This window comes from Medicago sativa, chromosome 7 (genome assembly GCF_051527215.1).
Source record: "Medicago sativa cultivar Bolivia chromosome 7, Bolivia_mono, whole genome shotgun sequence".
NCBI classification, from domain to species: Eukaryota; Viridiplantae; Streptophyta; class Magnoliopsida; order Fabales; family Fabaceae; genus Medicago; species Medicago sativa.
Genome location: NC_140755.1, coordinates 63,965,586 through 63,984,530, shown reverse-complemented (window position 1 = coordinate 63,984,530; position 18,945 = coordinate 63,965,586). Strand labels below are relative to the sequence as shown.

The 18,945-nt window shown below is 33.5% G+C and overlaps 1 protein-coding gene and 1 pseudogene across 1 annotated transcript; one reads left to right on the top strand and one right to left on the bottom strand.

The window, feature by feature from the left end:
• The first annotated feature begins 270 nt into the window (after positions 1 to 270).
• Positions 271 to 1,362, top strand: LOC146907611 (transcriptional regulator TAC1-like). Its single transcript, XM_085727049.1, has one exon. The coding sequence runs from the start codon at positions 375 to 377 to the stop codon at positions 852 to 854; it is 480 nt and encodes a 159-aa protein (XP_085583175.1). The 5' UTR covers positions 271 to 374; the 3' UTR covers positions 855 to 1,362.
• An 11,829-nt stretch (positions 1,363 to 13,191) lies between these two features.
• Positions 13,192 to 15,100, bottom strand: LOC146907610 (uncharacterized; annotated as a pseudogene).
• Between the last annotated feature and the right edge of the window lie 3,845 nt (positions 15,101 to 18,945).

Genomic DNA, 18,945 nt, shown 5'->3' with positions numbered 1-18,945 from the left:
GAGTAAAATCTTAATTAACTTTTCATCCTAGGCGAAAACATTTTTTAGCTTTTCACAAAGCCTAAAAGAGCACAAGATAAAAATCATATTAATTCTTATTGATCCTCTCAAGGTAATCTGAAAGGAAAATGTCTAGTAGAATCATTGAATGAGTAACTAAAACAAAGCAGTTAATATTTTATTAAATTAATTTTAGGGTTATCTCACCTTTTTAATAGCATTCATGTTAAATTGTATACTATATATTATTTATCTAGGACATTAAAATAAGTGGAAAAAAAATACTATTGTAGTTTTCCAATCTTACTATAAATTGTGGTAGCTAACCTTTTGACCCCAAGTTTTGTAATCCACTTTTCTCCTTTGTAAAATTTATGTCTTATAGCTATTTCCCCATTGCTTTCCAAAGAAAGATGGAATACACCCAAAACCCTAATAAATCTGACCAAATAAGATGGAGCTCTGACGACCCTGGTCAAGTTAGGTCTTATTCTTGTACTTTTTGCAAGAGAGGATTCTCTAATGCACAAGCATTAGGAGGCCACATGAATATCCATAGAAGAGATAGAGCCAAGCTCAAACAACAATCTTCCGAAGAAAATTTGCTTTCTTTGGACATCGCAAACAAAAACCCTAATGATCAAGCAGATTCGGAAGAGAATCATGAAACTCAAAGGGGTAAGTTAATTACTAGAAAAGAACTTCCTCATAGTTCTTCATTTGTTGACATAAGGGGATCCAGTGGTGTTATGGCTCAAAGGATTGAAGAGAAGAAATGTGATTTAGACCTTGAGCTTAGGTTAGGTTATCAGCCAGTGGATTCATCAACATTGAGCACTCGATCATTTTTCTGACCTTGAAAAATTGGCAAAATTATAGGTCACTTTTTTTTTTTTTCGTACCTACCTCTTCTTCCACTTCCCATTTGAAAGTACTACTCGATTTTTTTATATAAACAAAAGGTATATGTATTTGATCTATACCTTTATGCTTATGTAAAATACATGATGGAGTAAATAAATGTGAGAATTTAATTTTGGTGTGTTATTAGTATATCAAAAAAATTACATTTTAATTCAATGACATGTTTCTACATTATTTAATAAATTTTGACATTTACAGTTATTGTGGTAGTCAAATTTATTCAATAATGTAGTTATATATTATTGAACGAAAGTGTGAGAGTTTTATATACTGACGCTACATATATAAATTAAATATCATGTTAGTGCAATCGTGGGAACACTACCATAAATATATATGCACTTTTTTTATACATGTTAAAATTACTTGTATTTTAGAACCGAAAAAAAATTAGTTGTATTTTTGTACCAAAGAATATATATTTTTATTTTTCTGCCATTTGGATACGACCTTTTTTATTTGGGGCGCTATTTTTTTTAGGGGTGCTATTATTATCTTTTATTATAAAAGCTTGTTATTTTTTTTTTGAACAAATAAAAATGGAATATATTGCTCAAACGTACAGTGATTCACCCCGCACAAGGTGTACTAAAAGTGATGAATCACACAATATCTGTTACAAGATCATGGCACCACAAACCAAAGGTTGCCTCCACCAAAACAAAATAAAGAATTACATGACATCCATACATAACAACGGATGCCTCCACCAATCATGAAAGCTAAAAGCAATAGGAACCACATTTGTAGAAAGCCATAAAAAAGAAATACGTTTAACACTCTCAGTTATGTTGTAAGGATCAATGACCACATTTGAAAAAACACGGTTGTTCCTCGCCTTCCACATTGCCCAGGAAGATGCCAGCCAAATTACTTTAAAGAATACATATGAAGACCGCGGCATACCCGCCAATTGAGTAAAATGAAGGAAATGATCAGTAATCGAACCAGGACAAACGAAAGAAATCCCGAGCCAATTACAAATTAAAGACCAAACGCTCCCAAAGAGATTACAAGCAAGGAACAAGTGGTCAACTGTTTCGGGAACACCACACCCACTAACACACACATTACTATCATGCTGAAGTACCTGTCTACGTACCAGATTATATTCTTACATTATATCTACAGTATATAGAAAATTAATTATCCTTTCAAAAAGAAAAGGAAATTAATTATTGCTTCTCATATAGCATAGCTATTCTTATTTTACTTTTTTAATAATAAAATTTTCGTGTCATATAGCTATGATATAATCGTTGTTCGGTGTATTATTATTAGTAAGAAGCAGCTTTTCGTTGGCTTATTAATATGATCATTTTATATTTTTCTTTCTATTTTATTAAATATTATATTATTTGTTCATAAGGTCTACCTCAAATAAAAATGTAAAAATTCATAAATTGATACTGTGATTAGAGTTCAAACCTCAGATCTTCCACTTTTGTGTTTGATTTTTTAATGACTAATGTTATTTCATCTATCTATTTAAAAATAAAAAGATTAGTCTTTCCAAAATTTGGGATACGGCACAAACCTTTATCTTTAAATTTTAAGCAACAGATGCCGCTATAAATTGCAAGATTGATTATAATTTCCACATTTTCTCTCGGCGAAAAATGAAGACAAATTATTCAAGCAGAATTATAATTCGTTTAACTTTGGCACTTCTAATGGACTCGGGTTCTATATATCCACTGAAGCTGCAATCGGTCATCATACCAAATGGAAAGGCTATATATGGATATGTATTAAATTAGGAAGACAAGAGTGTTCCAATATAAGACCGTGATCGTACCTGATCAGAAGATGACAGTCGGTGTTGTGTTTTCACGGTAGTTATGTTGACCGGAACTCTTCGTGTGTGTGTGTGTGTGCGTGCGTGCGTGCGTGTGCGTGTGTGTGTGTGTGTGGGGGGGGGGGGGGGGGGGGGTTGATCTATATGCCAAGATAGAGTACACGCTAGACGAGGTTGAGTAGCATTTCAAAAAAATATCGAGTTTTTAGCAAAAGCGAGTTTGAAAACAATTTGACTAATTGGATTTGTGCTCGAAATAATGACAATGACAAAGGCATTAAGACAATGTAATACACTATAAGATTTACTATTGAATTGAGAGATTCAAATGATAAATCTTAATACAATCAATGATTAATAATTCTCACACAATATACAAAACCAGACAATTCTCAAACCAAACCTACCTAAGAGCAATTAAATGAGCTATAACTAATGAACACAAGGTATATGTGTTTGATGAATTGATAATAGATTGAACTCAAATGTAATCAATATGAATTAAAAGAAAACTCAATTCAAGGAATTACGTCAAGGTTAACAAATTGAAAGAAAATCACATTCAATCAATTCTAAACAATCATCAAACAATCATATACTCAAATTAAACAAAGAGGAAATGTAAGAGAAACGACACCGAGATTTATAGTAGTTTTCCCTTTCGTCCTCGCTCCGGGGTACGTCTACTCTTCTTGGTAGAAAACGTCTCTACCAAGGACTTCCACTAGAATTTGAATGTTTGGTTACAATGTTGTGATTACAAGAACTCCTTCAATTACCCTGATTTTCAATTTCTATGCAATCACGCTGCCAATCTTCAAATACCCTTTGAAATTGGTGTTTCTTTAAGTCTTCGAATCCTCAATCACCCGTGCAATCCTTGAAGCTCTTCCCTGGAACTCTTCATATGCCCCTAGATGAAGGTTGGTACGATTCAAAAAAGTGTGATTCGATTCAACCAACCAAAAACCAAGACCAAAGGATATCAATGATACGATTCAAATAAGTGTTGATTCGATTCATAATTATATGGTTCAAGAAATCATGAATTGAATCAAAATGTATGAAAAATTGGCTGAAACTTTTCATGATAGGATTCAAAAAAGTTTGAATCGAATCAATTGGCTAGACAAACGTTTTGACCAAGAAAGACCAAGTTTTCTTCATACAAACAACATACAAGTCAACAAGGGATCATAGGACACATGTGGCATGATTGCTAGGTGTGATTTAACATGATACTAGGCAATAACAACTAATATCTAAACATCATCAAATAAAAAACTACCTAATGAACATCATCAAAACACAAACCTATAACTACACACTTAAGGTGTATACCTGCAGACACCCTGACACTCAAGTCAATATTTGAGTCAGAAAGGGGGTTAAGGGTAGAAAATAAATGTCGTACATTTGTTGAGAGTCCCTTATATAGTGAGGAGATGCATGTGCCGTTAAAAGGAATATGTGGGTGCTCGGAGGTTATGGAATCGGTGGAATCGTAACTGTCGAGGTGCATTTTAACACATTCAAAGAGACATTACAGTTGTTTAAATAGGTCTCCTAAAGTGCTTCAAGCACCTCCCTCGTGAGGAGGGGGTGTGCAGCTAGCAATGGCCCAAATACGAGATTTGGGTCACTTTTGGATTGGGCCAATGAAGGCGGACCTTATGTTTTTGCATTGATACACCTTGGACATGCACCATACACCCTAGGTAAACGGCATGCCCCTTGGGAATGCAAATTTGCACCTATGCTCCCCAGCATGCACCCCGGGTATGCTGTGGGCGGGTCAGAAACTGCTTTTTCAAGTTTTTCTGTTCAAAAACCCCAGTTTTCAAGCCCAAACCCAAGTTGAAACTTGCTTATATATACAACTTCTCTCATTTATAATTTTTCATTATGAACGAAACTGTTCAAGAAGAAGGCAGGCACTAGGAGCTTTAAGTGAGGAGTCTCTCCTCACTCTAAGTCTCTAGGGTATGTTTTATTTCTTTTGTAATTTGTCTTTATTTACCATGAGTAACTAAACCCTATTAGGGTTCTAAGATGAACCTCTATTTTATTTGTTGTATTATTTAATTTAAGTTTTTTATTCAGTTATCTTGTGAATCCTGTTTAATTTTACTATTGTCTAAGTCTTTGTTTCTTCTCAATCGAAATTACCATGAGATAACGATACTTACGGAAGTGACATATATATATATATATATATATATATATATATATATATATATATATATATAATAATAATATTGGTGCAAAACTACTCGAATCAGAAGTAACTAATTCAGGGATTTAAATCAGCATAATAACTTTGATTCAGCTAGTTGTTCTTCATAAATTTGATTTTGAAAAACAAAAACTAATGCTTTGTAGTAAAATAAATCTTAAATAGAACTAAAATTACATAAGTTTTATTGAATTCAAATGCTAAAAACACCCTAAATTACGATTTATCACCTTCCAACAAAAGACAATTTAAGCAAAAGGGCCGCAATTCCGACAATTGCTCAATCTTGTGTGGGAAATAGTGGTAATCTAGAGGATACAACTCATCTTTTTCTTCATTTCCACTATTTTTGTGAGGTTTGAATCGATGTTTATGATTGGTTAGACTTAGTCATGGTACCTCTTTACTGAAGTAGCAATAAACGTCACAAGAAAGGGGGGTTTGAATTGTGACCCTTTTAAAAATTATTCCTGGAAGTTAAATAAAAATATATGCTCAAGAAAATCTTGGTTAGTGTTAGTAATAATAAAATATTATAATATTAGGACCAGAGAACTCTGGATAATAAAATAAATAAAAGGACCAGAAAGTTCTGGAATAAAAGACTGAAATAAATAAAGCAGTAAAGGACCAGAAAACTCTGGATATATAACTGAAATAAATAAGCAGTAAAGGACCAGAAAACTCTGGATAATTAACTGAAATAAATAAAACGATAAAGGACCAGAAAAATCTGGATATATATAACTGAAATAAATAAAGCGATAAAGGACCAGAAAGTTCTGGATAATTATTAAGTGGTAGGTTAATTATTTAATTTTAGTTTTAAGGACCAGAGCACTCTGGAAAATTAATATATTTAATTATAGTTATATGTGACGGCCAGAAATTAAGAGATGAGAGAAGAGAGAGAACACAAGAGATTTATCCTGGTTCGCCTAACCGGCTACGTCCAGTCCCCACACTACGTGTGAGATTATCCACTATAGTATCCTGCTATCAGAAACTTCTGAATAGCACTATAATTTGTTGATCACACCAGATCAGTCCGTTACACTCTGTATTATCAACCTCAGCAGGCTTCTACTATTCTTGATCACACAAGAAAAGTTCTATCTCAAACTATTAAGCCTAATAGACTTGAGATCTAGTTACAATTTGTATGGTGGTGGGTGTTGGTAAAAATGGAATCTCAAAAGAGAAAAAAAAATATCTCACGTGGAGATTTCAAATTAATATCTCAAAGAGATATTTTAAATACAAACTCTCAGGGATATCTAAGCTTTAAGAAGAAAGATATGTGTAGCTTGCTTTGTTGTTGTTGTTGAAGAGCTTGAGAATATTTCTTTTGAATATTCACGTGAATGAGAGAATGGTATTCTTGTGTGTAAGCTCTTGAAGAATTTGCCTTGCTATATGCTTGTATTTATAGAGGCTTGATTTGTGAAGCTCACTTGAAATTATACATGAACATACAGCTGTTTAAGCGTGTATGAAAAACAGCCCATGTGCTCTTGCTTTTTGTTGCTTGATGCACAAGTGTTGCAAAAAATGTGTTATTCCAAGTGAAGAATGTTCTGAAGAACATTCTCTTCTTCCTAGCCATTTGAGACAGCCCACGTGAGGTTGTAATACAGCTGTGCATGAGTTGTAATTGGCTGTGTTTGAATGACAGCATCCTTATCCATATTTGTAGTTTCACCAGAATGTTCTCAAGAACATTCTTTCTTTGTAAAACAACTTTGTTTCTTCTTTTTCTATGGCACGTGCTTTTCCATTTCTTTTCTAAGTACATAGCCTTTATGTAATCATATGATATTCTATTTATGTCATGTATCCCAAGTATCTTCTTTTGGTGAGACATAGAGAATATTTTGCTTCTTGAATTTGTTCCAAAAAGTCCAATTATGTCCTTTTGCTTGATTGATTTGATAAGGACGTTTTAACTTGTCTTTGTGAGCAAAGAACCTTCTTCTTATGTTAAGAACATTCTCATGAAACATTTCTCACAAAATTCATTAGTAGATAACAAGTTAAAAAACAAGTATTAAATGTTTGTAATCTTTAAAACATCAAATAAGGATTTTGTCCTCAACAATCTCCCCCTTTTTGATGATGACAAACATTTATAATTTGTTGTTGATTTTGATATTTAAATTTGAGATTTGATAATTTATTTGTGAAATAATTTTATCAATAACTCCCCCTCAATTTTAGCATCCAAGATCTTTTTGAATAAATTGAGAATATATGCAATAATGCACCAAATTAAATAATGAACCGAAAATATCATTTCATATATAAAGATAATGATACATACTTCAATGTTCACATAAGGTTCATATATCAAAATAGCATAGAGTAGAAAAATAACATAGAAACAAAATATAAAAAGTGCATAATACAGAAGTACATGGAATGTTTTTAATACAAGGCAGCAATAATATTTAAAGCAGCAAGCTAGCAACCTAAAATATATCCTTGTATGCATCATGTGCGCAGCAACACCATTCCAAAAACAAAAGTTGTACTTCTAATTATCTCCCCCTTTGTCACATAAAAAAGGAGATAAAGCACCAAGTTTTCAAGCTTCACTTAGAAGGAGAAGTTCCATCAGAAGAGGATGAATTAGATGGAACCGGCATAGGAATAACAGGTGGTGGAGGAAAAGGATTAGTCATAGGTGGTTCAACACCCCATTTGGCACTTAGAGAATTGTACCATTGCCTTAAACATGTATTTTCCATAGAATCATACACAGTATGATTCATGATTCCATGAAATGCTTCAAACAACTTCAAGACATCCTTCCTAATCTTTCTTATTTCCCTTTCAACTCTTGTCTTCTTAGGAGGAGGTTCATCCATGGAAGGAGGGAGAGATGCGCCAGTTAGCACATTGAAAGAAGGAGAAGAGGATTGCATTTTATGATGAGGAGTAGGAGACTCATAAAAAGGTGGATCCATGAAAAACTTATCCCAATTGATTCAGATCTAAACAAGGCTGAATAATTGTGTTTTAGAGGAGACACATAGAGTGGTGCAGCCACTGACAGTTTGTTTGTGGGAGCAATTTCACCAAAGAAACTTTGCATCTCATACAAGTTTTGAAATTTTGGAAAGTTGGGATTTTGAGCAAAGTTTTCTAACAACCTAGCATGGTCTTTAGACACAGGAGAACTCTTTCTAAGAGGTTCTAACTCAGGTTGAAGACATTGAAAAAGATGTTCCATAGAAATAGGATTCTTTCTTTTGGTACCTTGAGAGTGTGACACATTTTCAGCAGGTGGAATGTGAATCTCAGGTTCATCTTTCATTTGATGAACATTCTTAGGTCCAAAGGTTGAGAACTTAAAGCTTGAGAGTTCATCATCAAGTGGAACATTGAGTTCTTTAAGAATTTTTGACAAAGCCATTCCATAGGGGAGAGTGCTTTTTTTGCTTGGATTTTTGGCAGCAAGTATCATGTTTTGAATGATGATGTGAGGTAAATTTAGTGGCTCACCTTTGAACATGTGATAGATGAGTAATATGTCATTGTGAGAAATTTGATCATAGCTGCCATTTTTAGGGAGGAAGCTATAATGACACATGTTTGCTAGAATTTTTGTGGTTGGAAGCAAACTAGAGTATGTGTGGTCTGGTGCATTCGGTTTAAAGATGGTTTTGCACACAGAGTCATAATCTAGACCTAAAGCATCGTACCACTCATCACCAAAAACAATTGTTCCAGAGATAGGAATTTTTAGAATGGTTGAGATTTCATCTAAAGAGATGTGGACTCTAACCCCCTTAATGTTGGAAACAATTAAGTCTTTTTCAGGATAGCATTCAGCCATAAGATAGAAGGCTTGAATGGCCTCTGGGTAGTGTCTTTCCCTAATTTGAAGGAATGGAACCCAACCTAGTTTGTCAGGATATTGTTTGATGAAAATTTCATCTTTTTATAACTTATCAAAGTCATAATATCTACCTATACCAATGGGCCTAGAAGACCATTTTTCATAAAAGGTAGTGTTCAGGGAAGGATCAATCAGCAGAGGAAACTTAGACTTAGACACAGACAAGTTTCGAGATTTTACCCTTTTGTTTGGACCGACTTCTTTGACAGAAGAACGTTCTTGAGAACGTTCTGATCTTTCAGAAACTTTCCTTTTTCCTTTCCTCCTTGCAAGAGAGAGTTCTGGAGTATCTTCTTGACCAATTTCCTTCTCCTTTTCTTTGTCACACCGAGGTGGAGATGCATCCTTTTGAGTTTCGATTGGAGATGAGGGTTTTTCAGGAGCAATTGTTGATTGTTGTTCATTTTCAACAACATCAGAGGGATTAGGAAGAGATTCGCTTTCCTTTTCTATTGGAGGAGCGATTGTTTCCTCATTTGTAGTGAGAGGAGTAGTTTCCTTAGGAGTAGGAAGAGGAGCGACATCCTCAGAAGTAGAAGTAGGTTGTTGAGCAATTTCCTTTTGGACAACATCATCATCATCATCGCTGATTACATGCACTGTGTTGTCAAGTACATTAGTCTTCTTCTTTCCTATTAACCTTTGCGATTTCCTTGGAGCCAAAGTTGGGGCTGAGGTTGCTTTCTTAGGTTTAGATTTAAGATGAGGAGGGGTTTGATTCAAGTTAGGAGCAGAGGCTTGAAAGAGTGGTGGAAGCATGAAGTTTAAAGGCATGGCCCTTACTGGAAGAGAGGGTTTGGTTGGAGTGGGTTCAGGAAGTGAAGAAGGTTCTTCAACAATGTTAGGGTTTGAAGATGGTTTAGGGTTAGGCTTGGTTTGAGGAGAAGAGTGAGGGGTTGCTTCGTTTGGAGTTTGGTAGTCTGAGGATTCCGGTGAGGCTGGTGGAGGGTTCGTCGGAGAGGATGGCCGTGACGGTGGTAAGGGTGGTGATGGAGAGCGCGGTGGAGAAGGTGATGGTGAGGGAGTTCTGAAGTTAGCATGGTTTCGTTTTGTTCTTGCCATTGTTATGGAAGAAAAAAAAGTTTTGATTTTTATGGAAGAAGGTTTGTGTTTTTATGGAAGATGAAAAGGTTAGAGTGTGGTGGTTTTCCAGAAAAAGAAAGAAGGAATACGGTTTTGAGAGAGAGAAGGGAAGAGAGTGATTTGATTGAAAGTGGTTTTGGGAACAATAGAGAGTTCAAGTGGATCCCACTTAGTGATGTGATTAGCATCAAATTTGTGTTGGGCAGTGCTAAATTTTTTTTTAGAAAAACTCTAATGATGGTTTTAGTTCACTTAACTAGAGAAGTACAACTAAAATTTTTGAACGTGAGCCCCACATATGCACACATAGAGAGCACACAAAAAGAATGTTCTAAAGACATTCTAAGAATTTACATCCTATTTTTTATGAGGATTTTGAATAATATTTAATTTATCTTTGATAAAATTAAATCTATCCTCAACAAGAGGTTTAGTGAAAATATCAGCTAACTGATTTTCAGTGTCTACGAATATTAATTCGATTTCACTTTTATTCACATGATCTCTAATAAAATGGTGTTTTATTTCAATATGCTTTGAATGGGATTTTTTGATAAATTTATAGCACTTGTATTATCACAAAAGACAGGAATATTTGTGTACCTTTTTGAGAAATCTTCGAGTTGATTTCTGATCCACAATACCTGAGAACAATTTGCTGCTGACACATATTCTGCTTCAGTCGTTGACAGAGCGATTGTGTTTTGTTTTCTGCATGACCAACTGATAAGTGCATTCCCGAGGAACTGACATGCTCCACTTGTGCTTTTTCTTTCAATTTTGTCTCTAGCGTAGTCAGCATCACAATAGGCTACAAGATCAAAAGAAGAACCTTTTCTATACCAAAGGCCAAGATCAGTAGTACCTACTAAATATCTGAAAATTCTTTTTACTGCCGTTAAATGAGATTCTTTTGGAGCAGTTTGAAAACGTGCACACAAACCAACTGCAAAGATAATATCTGGTCTACTAGCAGTTAAGTACAACAGGGAACCAATCATTCCCCTGTATTCTTTGTCAGAAATATTTTTCCCGTTTTCATCCTTATCTAAACTTGAGGAAGGATGCATGGGAGTAGCCATAATTTTGGCTTCATTCATTTTATATTTTTTAAGGAGATCTTTAATATATTTTTCTTGACAAATAAATATTCCATCATTTTCTTGTTTAATTTGTAAACCAAGAAAAAATCTTAATTCTCCCATCATACTCATTTCAAATTCACTTTGCATGAGATTGGAAAATTCTTCACACATTTTTTCATTTGTTGATCCAAATATGATGTCATCAACATAGATTTGGACAATTAAAAAATTTGACTCATCGTCTTTTCTAAAAAGTGTGGTGTCAATTTTTCCTCTAGAAAAATTATTTTTGATTAAGAATGTACTTAACCTTTCATACCAAGCTCGTGGAGCTTGTTTAAGACCATATAATGCCTTTGTTAGCTTAAACACATGATTAGGTTTGTTAGTGTTTTCAAAGCCAGGTGGTTGGTGCACATAAACTTCTTCGTTTAAGAATCCATTTAAAAAGGCACTTTTTACATCCATTTGAAATAATTTAATATTTTTATGAGATGCATATGCAAGAAGAATTCGTATTGCTTCTAACCTGGCTACTGGAGCGAATGTTTCATCGTAGTCAATACCTTCTTGTTGATTGTAGCCTTGTGCTACTAATCTGGCTTTGTTTCTGATGACTTTTCCTTCTTCATCCAGCTTATTTCTAAATACCCATCTTGTTCCAATTATGGAATGACCTTGAGGTTTAGAAACAAGATTCCATACTTCGTTTTTCTCAAATTGAGAAAGTTCTTCTTTCATGGCATTTACCCATGATTCTTCACATATAGCTTCATGAATATTTTTTGGTTCAATATGTGAGATCATTGCCATGTTGTTGTTGTTATCTTTGAAGGATAGTCTTGTTCTAATCCCATCAGATGTATTTCCAATAATTTGTTCTGGAGGATGATCACCAACAAGCTTCCAACTTTTTGGAGGAGTTTGAGATGAAGATGCTTGATCTATATTGCTTATAGTTTCTTGATTTTTCAAAATTTCCTCATCATCTTCTTTGTTAGTGACTAAATCATCAAACTCATCAAACACAACATGCATGCTTATTTCCATGGTTTGATTTTTTAGATTAAATTCTCTGTAACCCTTAGAATTTGTTACATATCCTAAAAAGATTCCTTTATCTGATTTGGAATCAAATTTTCCTAGGTTTTCTTTATCATTTAAAATATAACAAAAACAACCAAAAATATGAAAATAAGAAATGTTTGGTTTTCTGTTTCTCCAGAGTTCATAAGGGGTTTTGTTTAGAATTTTTCTAATAGAAACACGATTTAGAATATAGCAAGAAGTGTTAATGGCTTCAGCCCAAAAATATTTTTCAACATTTGATTCATTAATCATTGTTCTTGCCATTTCTTGTAGGGTTCTATTTTTTCTTTCAACAACTCCATTTTGTTGAGGAGTTCTTGCACAAGAAAAATTGTGTGAAATACCCTTTTTATCAAAGAATGTTTTAAATGATAAATTTTCAAATTCACCTCCATGATCACTTCTGACGGAGATGATGTTTGATTCTTTTTCATTTTGAACAAGATTACAAAAATTTTCAAAAGCATTAAAAGCTTCGTCTTTGTGTTTTAAAAATAAAACCCATGTATATCTGGACTAGTCATCGACTATAACAAAACCATATTGTTTTCCAGCAAGACTTGCAGTTCTAACGGGTCCAAATAAATCTATGTGAAGAAGCTCAAGAGGTTTTTTAGTGGAAATAATATTATTTGATTTAAAACTACTCTTGACTTGTTTTCCTCTAGTACATGCTTCACATATCTTATCTTTCTCAAAATTGATTTTTGGAAGACCCCTTACCAAGTCGAGTTGTGATATTTTTGAAATAGTTTTCATACTTACATGTCCAGCTCTTTTATGCCAAATCCATTTGTCTTTGTCAATGGACATAAAGCAAGATTCAGTTGGAAGGTCATCTAAGTATAAAACATAAAGATTTTTCATTCGAGAAGCAGTGAAGAAAATATTTCCCGTGGAAACCTTTTTGACTTCACATATGTTAGGTTTAAAAGTCACTTCAAAGCCACTGTCACATAATTGACTTATGCTTAGTAGATTGTGTTTTAAACCTTCAACATATTGAACATCTTCTATTTTAGCAGAGTTATTCTTACCAATAATACCTTTACCTTTGATTTGACCTTTGTCATTGTTACCAAAGGTTACTGCTCCTCCTTCTCTTTTTATGAAGGAGATAAAGCAGTGTTTGTCCCCTGTCATGTGTCTAAAACAGCCACTGTCCAAGTACCATGGCTTTTTCTTTGCATTTTGAGAGGATTCCTGCATTTTGAATTAGTGGTTTCTTAGGTACCCCAGAGTCTGTGGGTCCTTTTTTGTTAGTTTTCAATAACTCAAGATTTCTAATCTTGAGAAAACAATCAACATCTAAGTGACCACTTCTTTTACAAAAAGTACATTTTTTAAAGAAGGTTCTTTCTTGGTGTTGAAGAGAATGTTCTTTCATTCTTTTCTTTTGAAAGCACATAGATTCACTATGTCCATTTTTGTTACAGAATGAACATCTTAATTTGTCTTTTCCTGGTATAAAAATGTTTTCATATATTTTTTGATGTTTAGAAGCATCAAAACCTATACCAGTATGACTGTTCATTCCTACTTGAGATCCTATAATTTTTTGAAAAGTTTCAGTTGATTTAATGAAAAGAGTTAGATCGTTTCTCAAACTGTTGATTTCATTTTTTAGAAAAATGTTTTCATTTTTAGTGTAAATAGGATTTTGATTTTTGCTAAGATCTTTCATTTTTTTTCATTTATTTGAAAATATGAGTCTTGCAAACTTTGAATGATTTTCTTTTGATCATCGTTCATAGTTTGAAGTTTTTCTTTTTCTTCTTTTATTTCATTTATTTCTTTTTGTAAAGAATAACATTTGTTTGTTAGAAAGTTTGAATCAAATAAAAGATTGTCAATTGTATTTTCTAATTCGTTGTTTAAAGGAGCTTTGTCGAAGAGAATTACCTCTTCGTTGTCTGAGTTTGCCATCAAACATATGTTTTCTTCTTCTTCTTCTTTTTCTTCTTCTTCTTGTGGTTCTTCAAGATCGTCCCATGTCATTAATGTCGTTTTCTTAAAAGGAGACTTTTGGTTCCTTTTGTTTTGTGGACATTCATTTTTATAGTGACCTAGCTTGTTGCATCCAAAGCAGGTTACTTGACTTTTATCAACTTCCTTCTTTGAGTTGTCTCGTCTGGTTGGGAAGTATCTTTTGATTTGGTTTCTTCTTTTCATCATTCTTTGAATTTTCTTTGATATTAGAGCTAGTTCATCTTCCGCTTCTTCTTGAACAATATGTTCTTCTTCTATTTGTTTTTCCTCAATTTGTGAGGATATTTCATCTAGATTGTCTTGAGTAGCTTGAGATGCTTTAAGAGCAATCATTTTTCCCTTCCTCATCGGTTTGTCTTCTTGAAGTAGAACTTCATGAGCTCTTAGTGTCCCAATGAGATCTTCTAAAGCCAAAGTATTCAGATCTTTAGCTTGAGTGATTGCTGTAACCATAGGTCTCCACGTGCTTGGGAGACATCTTAGTATTTTTCTTATTCTGTCATGAGGGGAATATATTTTCCCTAATGACCTTAATTCATTTACTATCTGGAATACATTTCATCAATGCTTTCCTCTTCATTCATTTCGAAAATTCCAAATTTTCTTACGCCAATATCTATTCTTGTTTCTTTTACATGGCTTGTTCCTTCATGGTGAATTTTTAAAGTGTCCCAAATATCTTTTGCAGTATTGCATTCATATATTCTTTCACTTTCTTCCATGGTTAAAGCACATTGTAAAAAGAGTTGAGCTTTAGAGTTTAAGAGAACTCTCTTTTTCTCGTCATCAGTCCATGATGCCTCAGATTTGATAGTCACTACAGCCGTGACTGCATCAGTGGTTTGTGGTATGAAGTTACCGTCAGTGACAACTTTCCACATGTTTATATCTTGAGATTTTAGGAATAGTTCCATTTTCCCTTTCCAGAAGTAATAGTTCTTTCCATTAAATAATGGAGGTCTAGTACAAGAAAGTCCTTCTGGTATGTAAGACATTGCTTCTTTCTGGATCTTTTCCTCTAGCACGTGTTAAGTGCTTTATCTTTTTCAGAGACCGGGCTCTGATACCAATTGAATTAGCAATAAACGTCACAAGAACGGGGGGGTTTGAATTGTGACCCTTTTAAAAATTATTCCTGGAAGTTAAATAAAAATATATGCTCAAGAAAATCTTGGTTAGTGTTAGTAATAATAAAATATTATAATATTAGGACCAGAGAACTCTGGATAATAAAATAAATAAAAGGACCAGAAAGTTCTGGAATAAAAGACTGAAATAAATAAAGCAGTAAAGGACCAGAAAACTATGGATATATAACTGAAATAAATAAGCAGTAAAGGACCAGAAAACTCTGGATAATTAACTGAAATAAATAAAACGATAAAGGACCAGAAAACTCTGGATATATATAACTGAAATAAATAAAACGATAAAGGACCAGAAAGTTCTGGATAATTATTAAGTGGTAGGTTAATTATTTAATTTTAGTTTTAAGGACCAGAGCACTCTGGAAAATTAATATATTTAATTATAGTTATATGTGACGGCCAGAAATTAAGAGATGAGAGAAGAGAGAGAACACAAGAGATTTATCCTGGTTCGCCTAACCGGCTACGTCCAGTCCCCACACTACGTGTGAGATTATCCACTATAGTATCCTGCTATCAGAAACTTCTGAATAGCACTATAATTTGTTGATCACACCAGATCAGTCCGTTACACTCTGTATTATCAACCTCAGCAGGCTTCTACTATTCTTGATCACACAAGAAAAGTTCTATCTCAAACTATTAAGCCTAATAGACTTGAGATCTAGTTACAATTTGTATGGTGGTGGGTGTTGGTAAAAATGGAATCTCAAAAGAGAAAAAAAAATATCTCACGTGGAGATTTCAAATTAATATCTCAAAGAGATATTTTAAATACAAACTCTCAGGGATATCTAAGCTTTAAGAAGAAAGATATGTGTAGCTTGCTTTGTTGTTGTTGTTGAAGAGCTTGAGAATATTTCTTTTGAATATTCACGTGAATGAGAGAATGGTATTCTTGTGTGTAAGCTCTTGAAGAATTTGCCTTGCTATATGCTTGTATTTATAGAGGCTTGATTTGTGAAGCTCACTTGAAATTATACATGAACATACAGCTGTTTAAGCGTGTATGAAAAACAGCCCATGTGCTCTTGCTTTTTGTTGCTTGATGCACAAGTGTTGCAAAAAATGTGTTATTCCAAGTGAAGAATGTTCTGAAGAACATTCTCTTCTTCCTAGCCATTTGAGACAGCCCACGTGAGGTTGTAATACAGCTGTGCATGAGTTGTAATTGGCTGTGTTTGAATGACAGCATCCTTATCCATATTTGTAGTTTCACCAGAATGTTCTCAAGAACATTCTTTCTTTGTAAAACAACTTTGTTTCTTCTTTTTCTATGGCACGTGCTTTTCCATTTCTTTTCTAAGTACATAGCCTTTATGTAATCATATGATATTCTATTTATGTCATGTATCCCAAGTATCTTCTTTTGGTGAGACATAGAGAATATTTTGCTTCTTGAATTTGTTCCAAAAAGTCCAATTATGTCCTTTTGCTTGATTGCTTTGATAAGGACGTTTTAACTTGTCTTTGTGAGCAAAGAACCTTCTTCTTATGTTAAGAACATTCTCATGAAACATTTCTCACAAAATTCATTAGTAGATAACAAGTTAAAAAACAAGTATTAAATGTTTGTAATCTTTAAAACATCAAATAAGGATTTTGTCCTCAACATTTACAATATCTCAAAACACCTTACTCAATTTTGTGTTTTGGAAGGATTCTCAAAAAACAAATGGAATCTTCTCCATTGGATTTAGGCTTCCACTGTTTGGATTATTTGAAAAGAAAGAAAGGCTTGAATCTTCAATGATAAAGAAGAGTTCATTCACCATCTGCTTAACAAAATTAAGGCACATTTTTTGAGTGGTCAAAGGCGAAACACATCAACTTTGCTTTTAGTTTCCATATGTGGTAGCTCAATCCTCTATTATGCTTGTATTTGTAACTTTTTATTAGCTTTGTTTTTGGTGCTTTTAACCGGTACTTCATGTAATTTCACTTTTCTCTTTGCTTCTCTCATGCACTCCTTGTGCAGGGAAGGTAAAGTAGTTGACAATAAAATTTCATTTTAACTTCTTAAAAAAACATAAAAAACAAGAACACATTTTTCATTGATAAATATCACAAATAAAATAAATTTATTTTTCACTAATACATAAAAATACGATACATATATTTATTACTAATAAACATTAAAAAAATACAGCCCCTTAAAAAATAGAAAAAATAGTGAAAACGTATTTGTCTTTGTGCCATAGAAAATAGGAACAATATGAAAAAAGACACTGGATAAATAATTTCATTGATAAATAAAAATAAAATATAATGCATTTTTTAGAGATTAAAAAAAATATTTTGTCACCTTGTGCATGACACGAATTAACACTAGTTTAGCAACAAACTAACTACCTTTCAATGCCTTTAATATAATATCATTTTAAATTGGAGTAGTTTTGCACTAAATGTACTTTTTTTTCTTCTTTCAATTAGCTTGATGGTTGCAGCTCACACATTTTAAACGTGAAAAATATTGGAACAAGAAGGGTCTTGAAATTCCTCTAAGGTTTCGATGATAACAAAGTATTGAAGAACAATTGGATATACTAATATTTGTTCAAGTGTGCAGGATCATAGTATATATCCATCAAAGTATTAAACATGTATTAAAGCATCAGAAGCACAAAAGAAGCTCAAAAGACTATGGTAGACGATATGAAGAAAGGTCAACCAGAAGTCAACATATTGGATCAAAATAAAAAGACGCCTCTCAGAAGCCGAAGATTTGCCTTACCAGACTATTTGGAGATCATCAAACACAGTAGACTCCATCAGACTTGGAAGTCCTTCAAAACGTCGAAAGAACTTGAGGGACACAGACTCCACATCAGATTTGTCGTCTTCTATAACTGTTCACATCAAAAGATCTGAGCATAGTTTTGTCTTCTTCTAACCACGTGTAGAAACAGATAAAGAAATTCAAGGGCAATAAGAATGAACAGATACTTCCTGTTTCAATAAAGAATTTTCGAATGACTATCCAACAAAATTATCCATATTAGGCAATGATTCAACGTCCTTGATTTGAAGCTTCTCAACGACTCTTAATGTGTTGGAACACTTCTCCAACGTCTCTCAAATCCCTGCCTATATAAGAAGCTGAAGACCTGAAGAAGATTAACAAGACTCTGCTAATTTTACTATGCCATTACTCTAGCAAACCATATAGCGCAAAAACACTTAGGATTTTCGTTTCAACTTTTGTATCTTAGAAATCCTAAAAGTCAAAGAGTTTGCTCAAAGATTATTTAGTTTACACCAACAATTGTTTATCTGGTGTAAGAACAAGTTTGTTTATATTTGTTGTAAACAAGTAGAAGTCTCTTGCTTGTGAAGCTTGAGCATCATAAGTCTCTTGGAGAATCCTTGAGCACCCGAAGTATCTTTAACTTGTGATTAAACAATAGAAGTCTCTTGGGATAACCTTTGAGCATTGAAAGTCTCTTGTCTGCGTGCTTTAGCAATAGAAGTCTCTTGGAGTTGTCCTTGAGTAGTGGAAGTCTCTTGGTAGTGCTCTTGAGCATTAGAAGTCTCTTGCAAGTATGCTTGAGCATTGGGAAGTCTCTTCAAAGAGTCCTTGAGCAATTGTAATCTAGTTAGATTATACTGAAATCCATTAGAAGTGCAAGGGGAGTATATTACTCCTGTATTGTGGGAGGAACCAGTATAAATGGCTTGTATCTGCTCTTCTT

What these genes read in the sequence shown, in the direction of transcription:
- LOC146907611 (XM_085727049.1), top strand. Translation starts at nt 375, where the DNA reads ATGTCTTATAGCTATTTCCCCATTGCTTTCCAAAGAAAGATGGAATAC.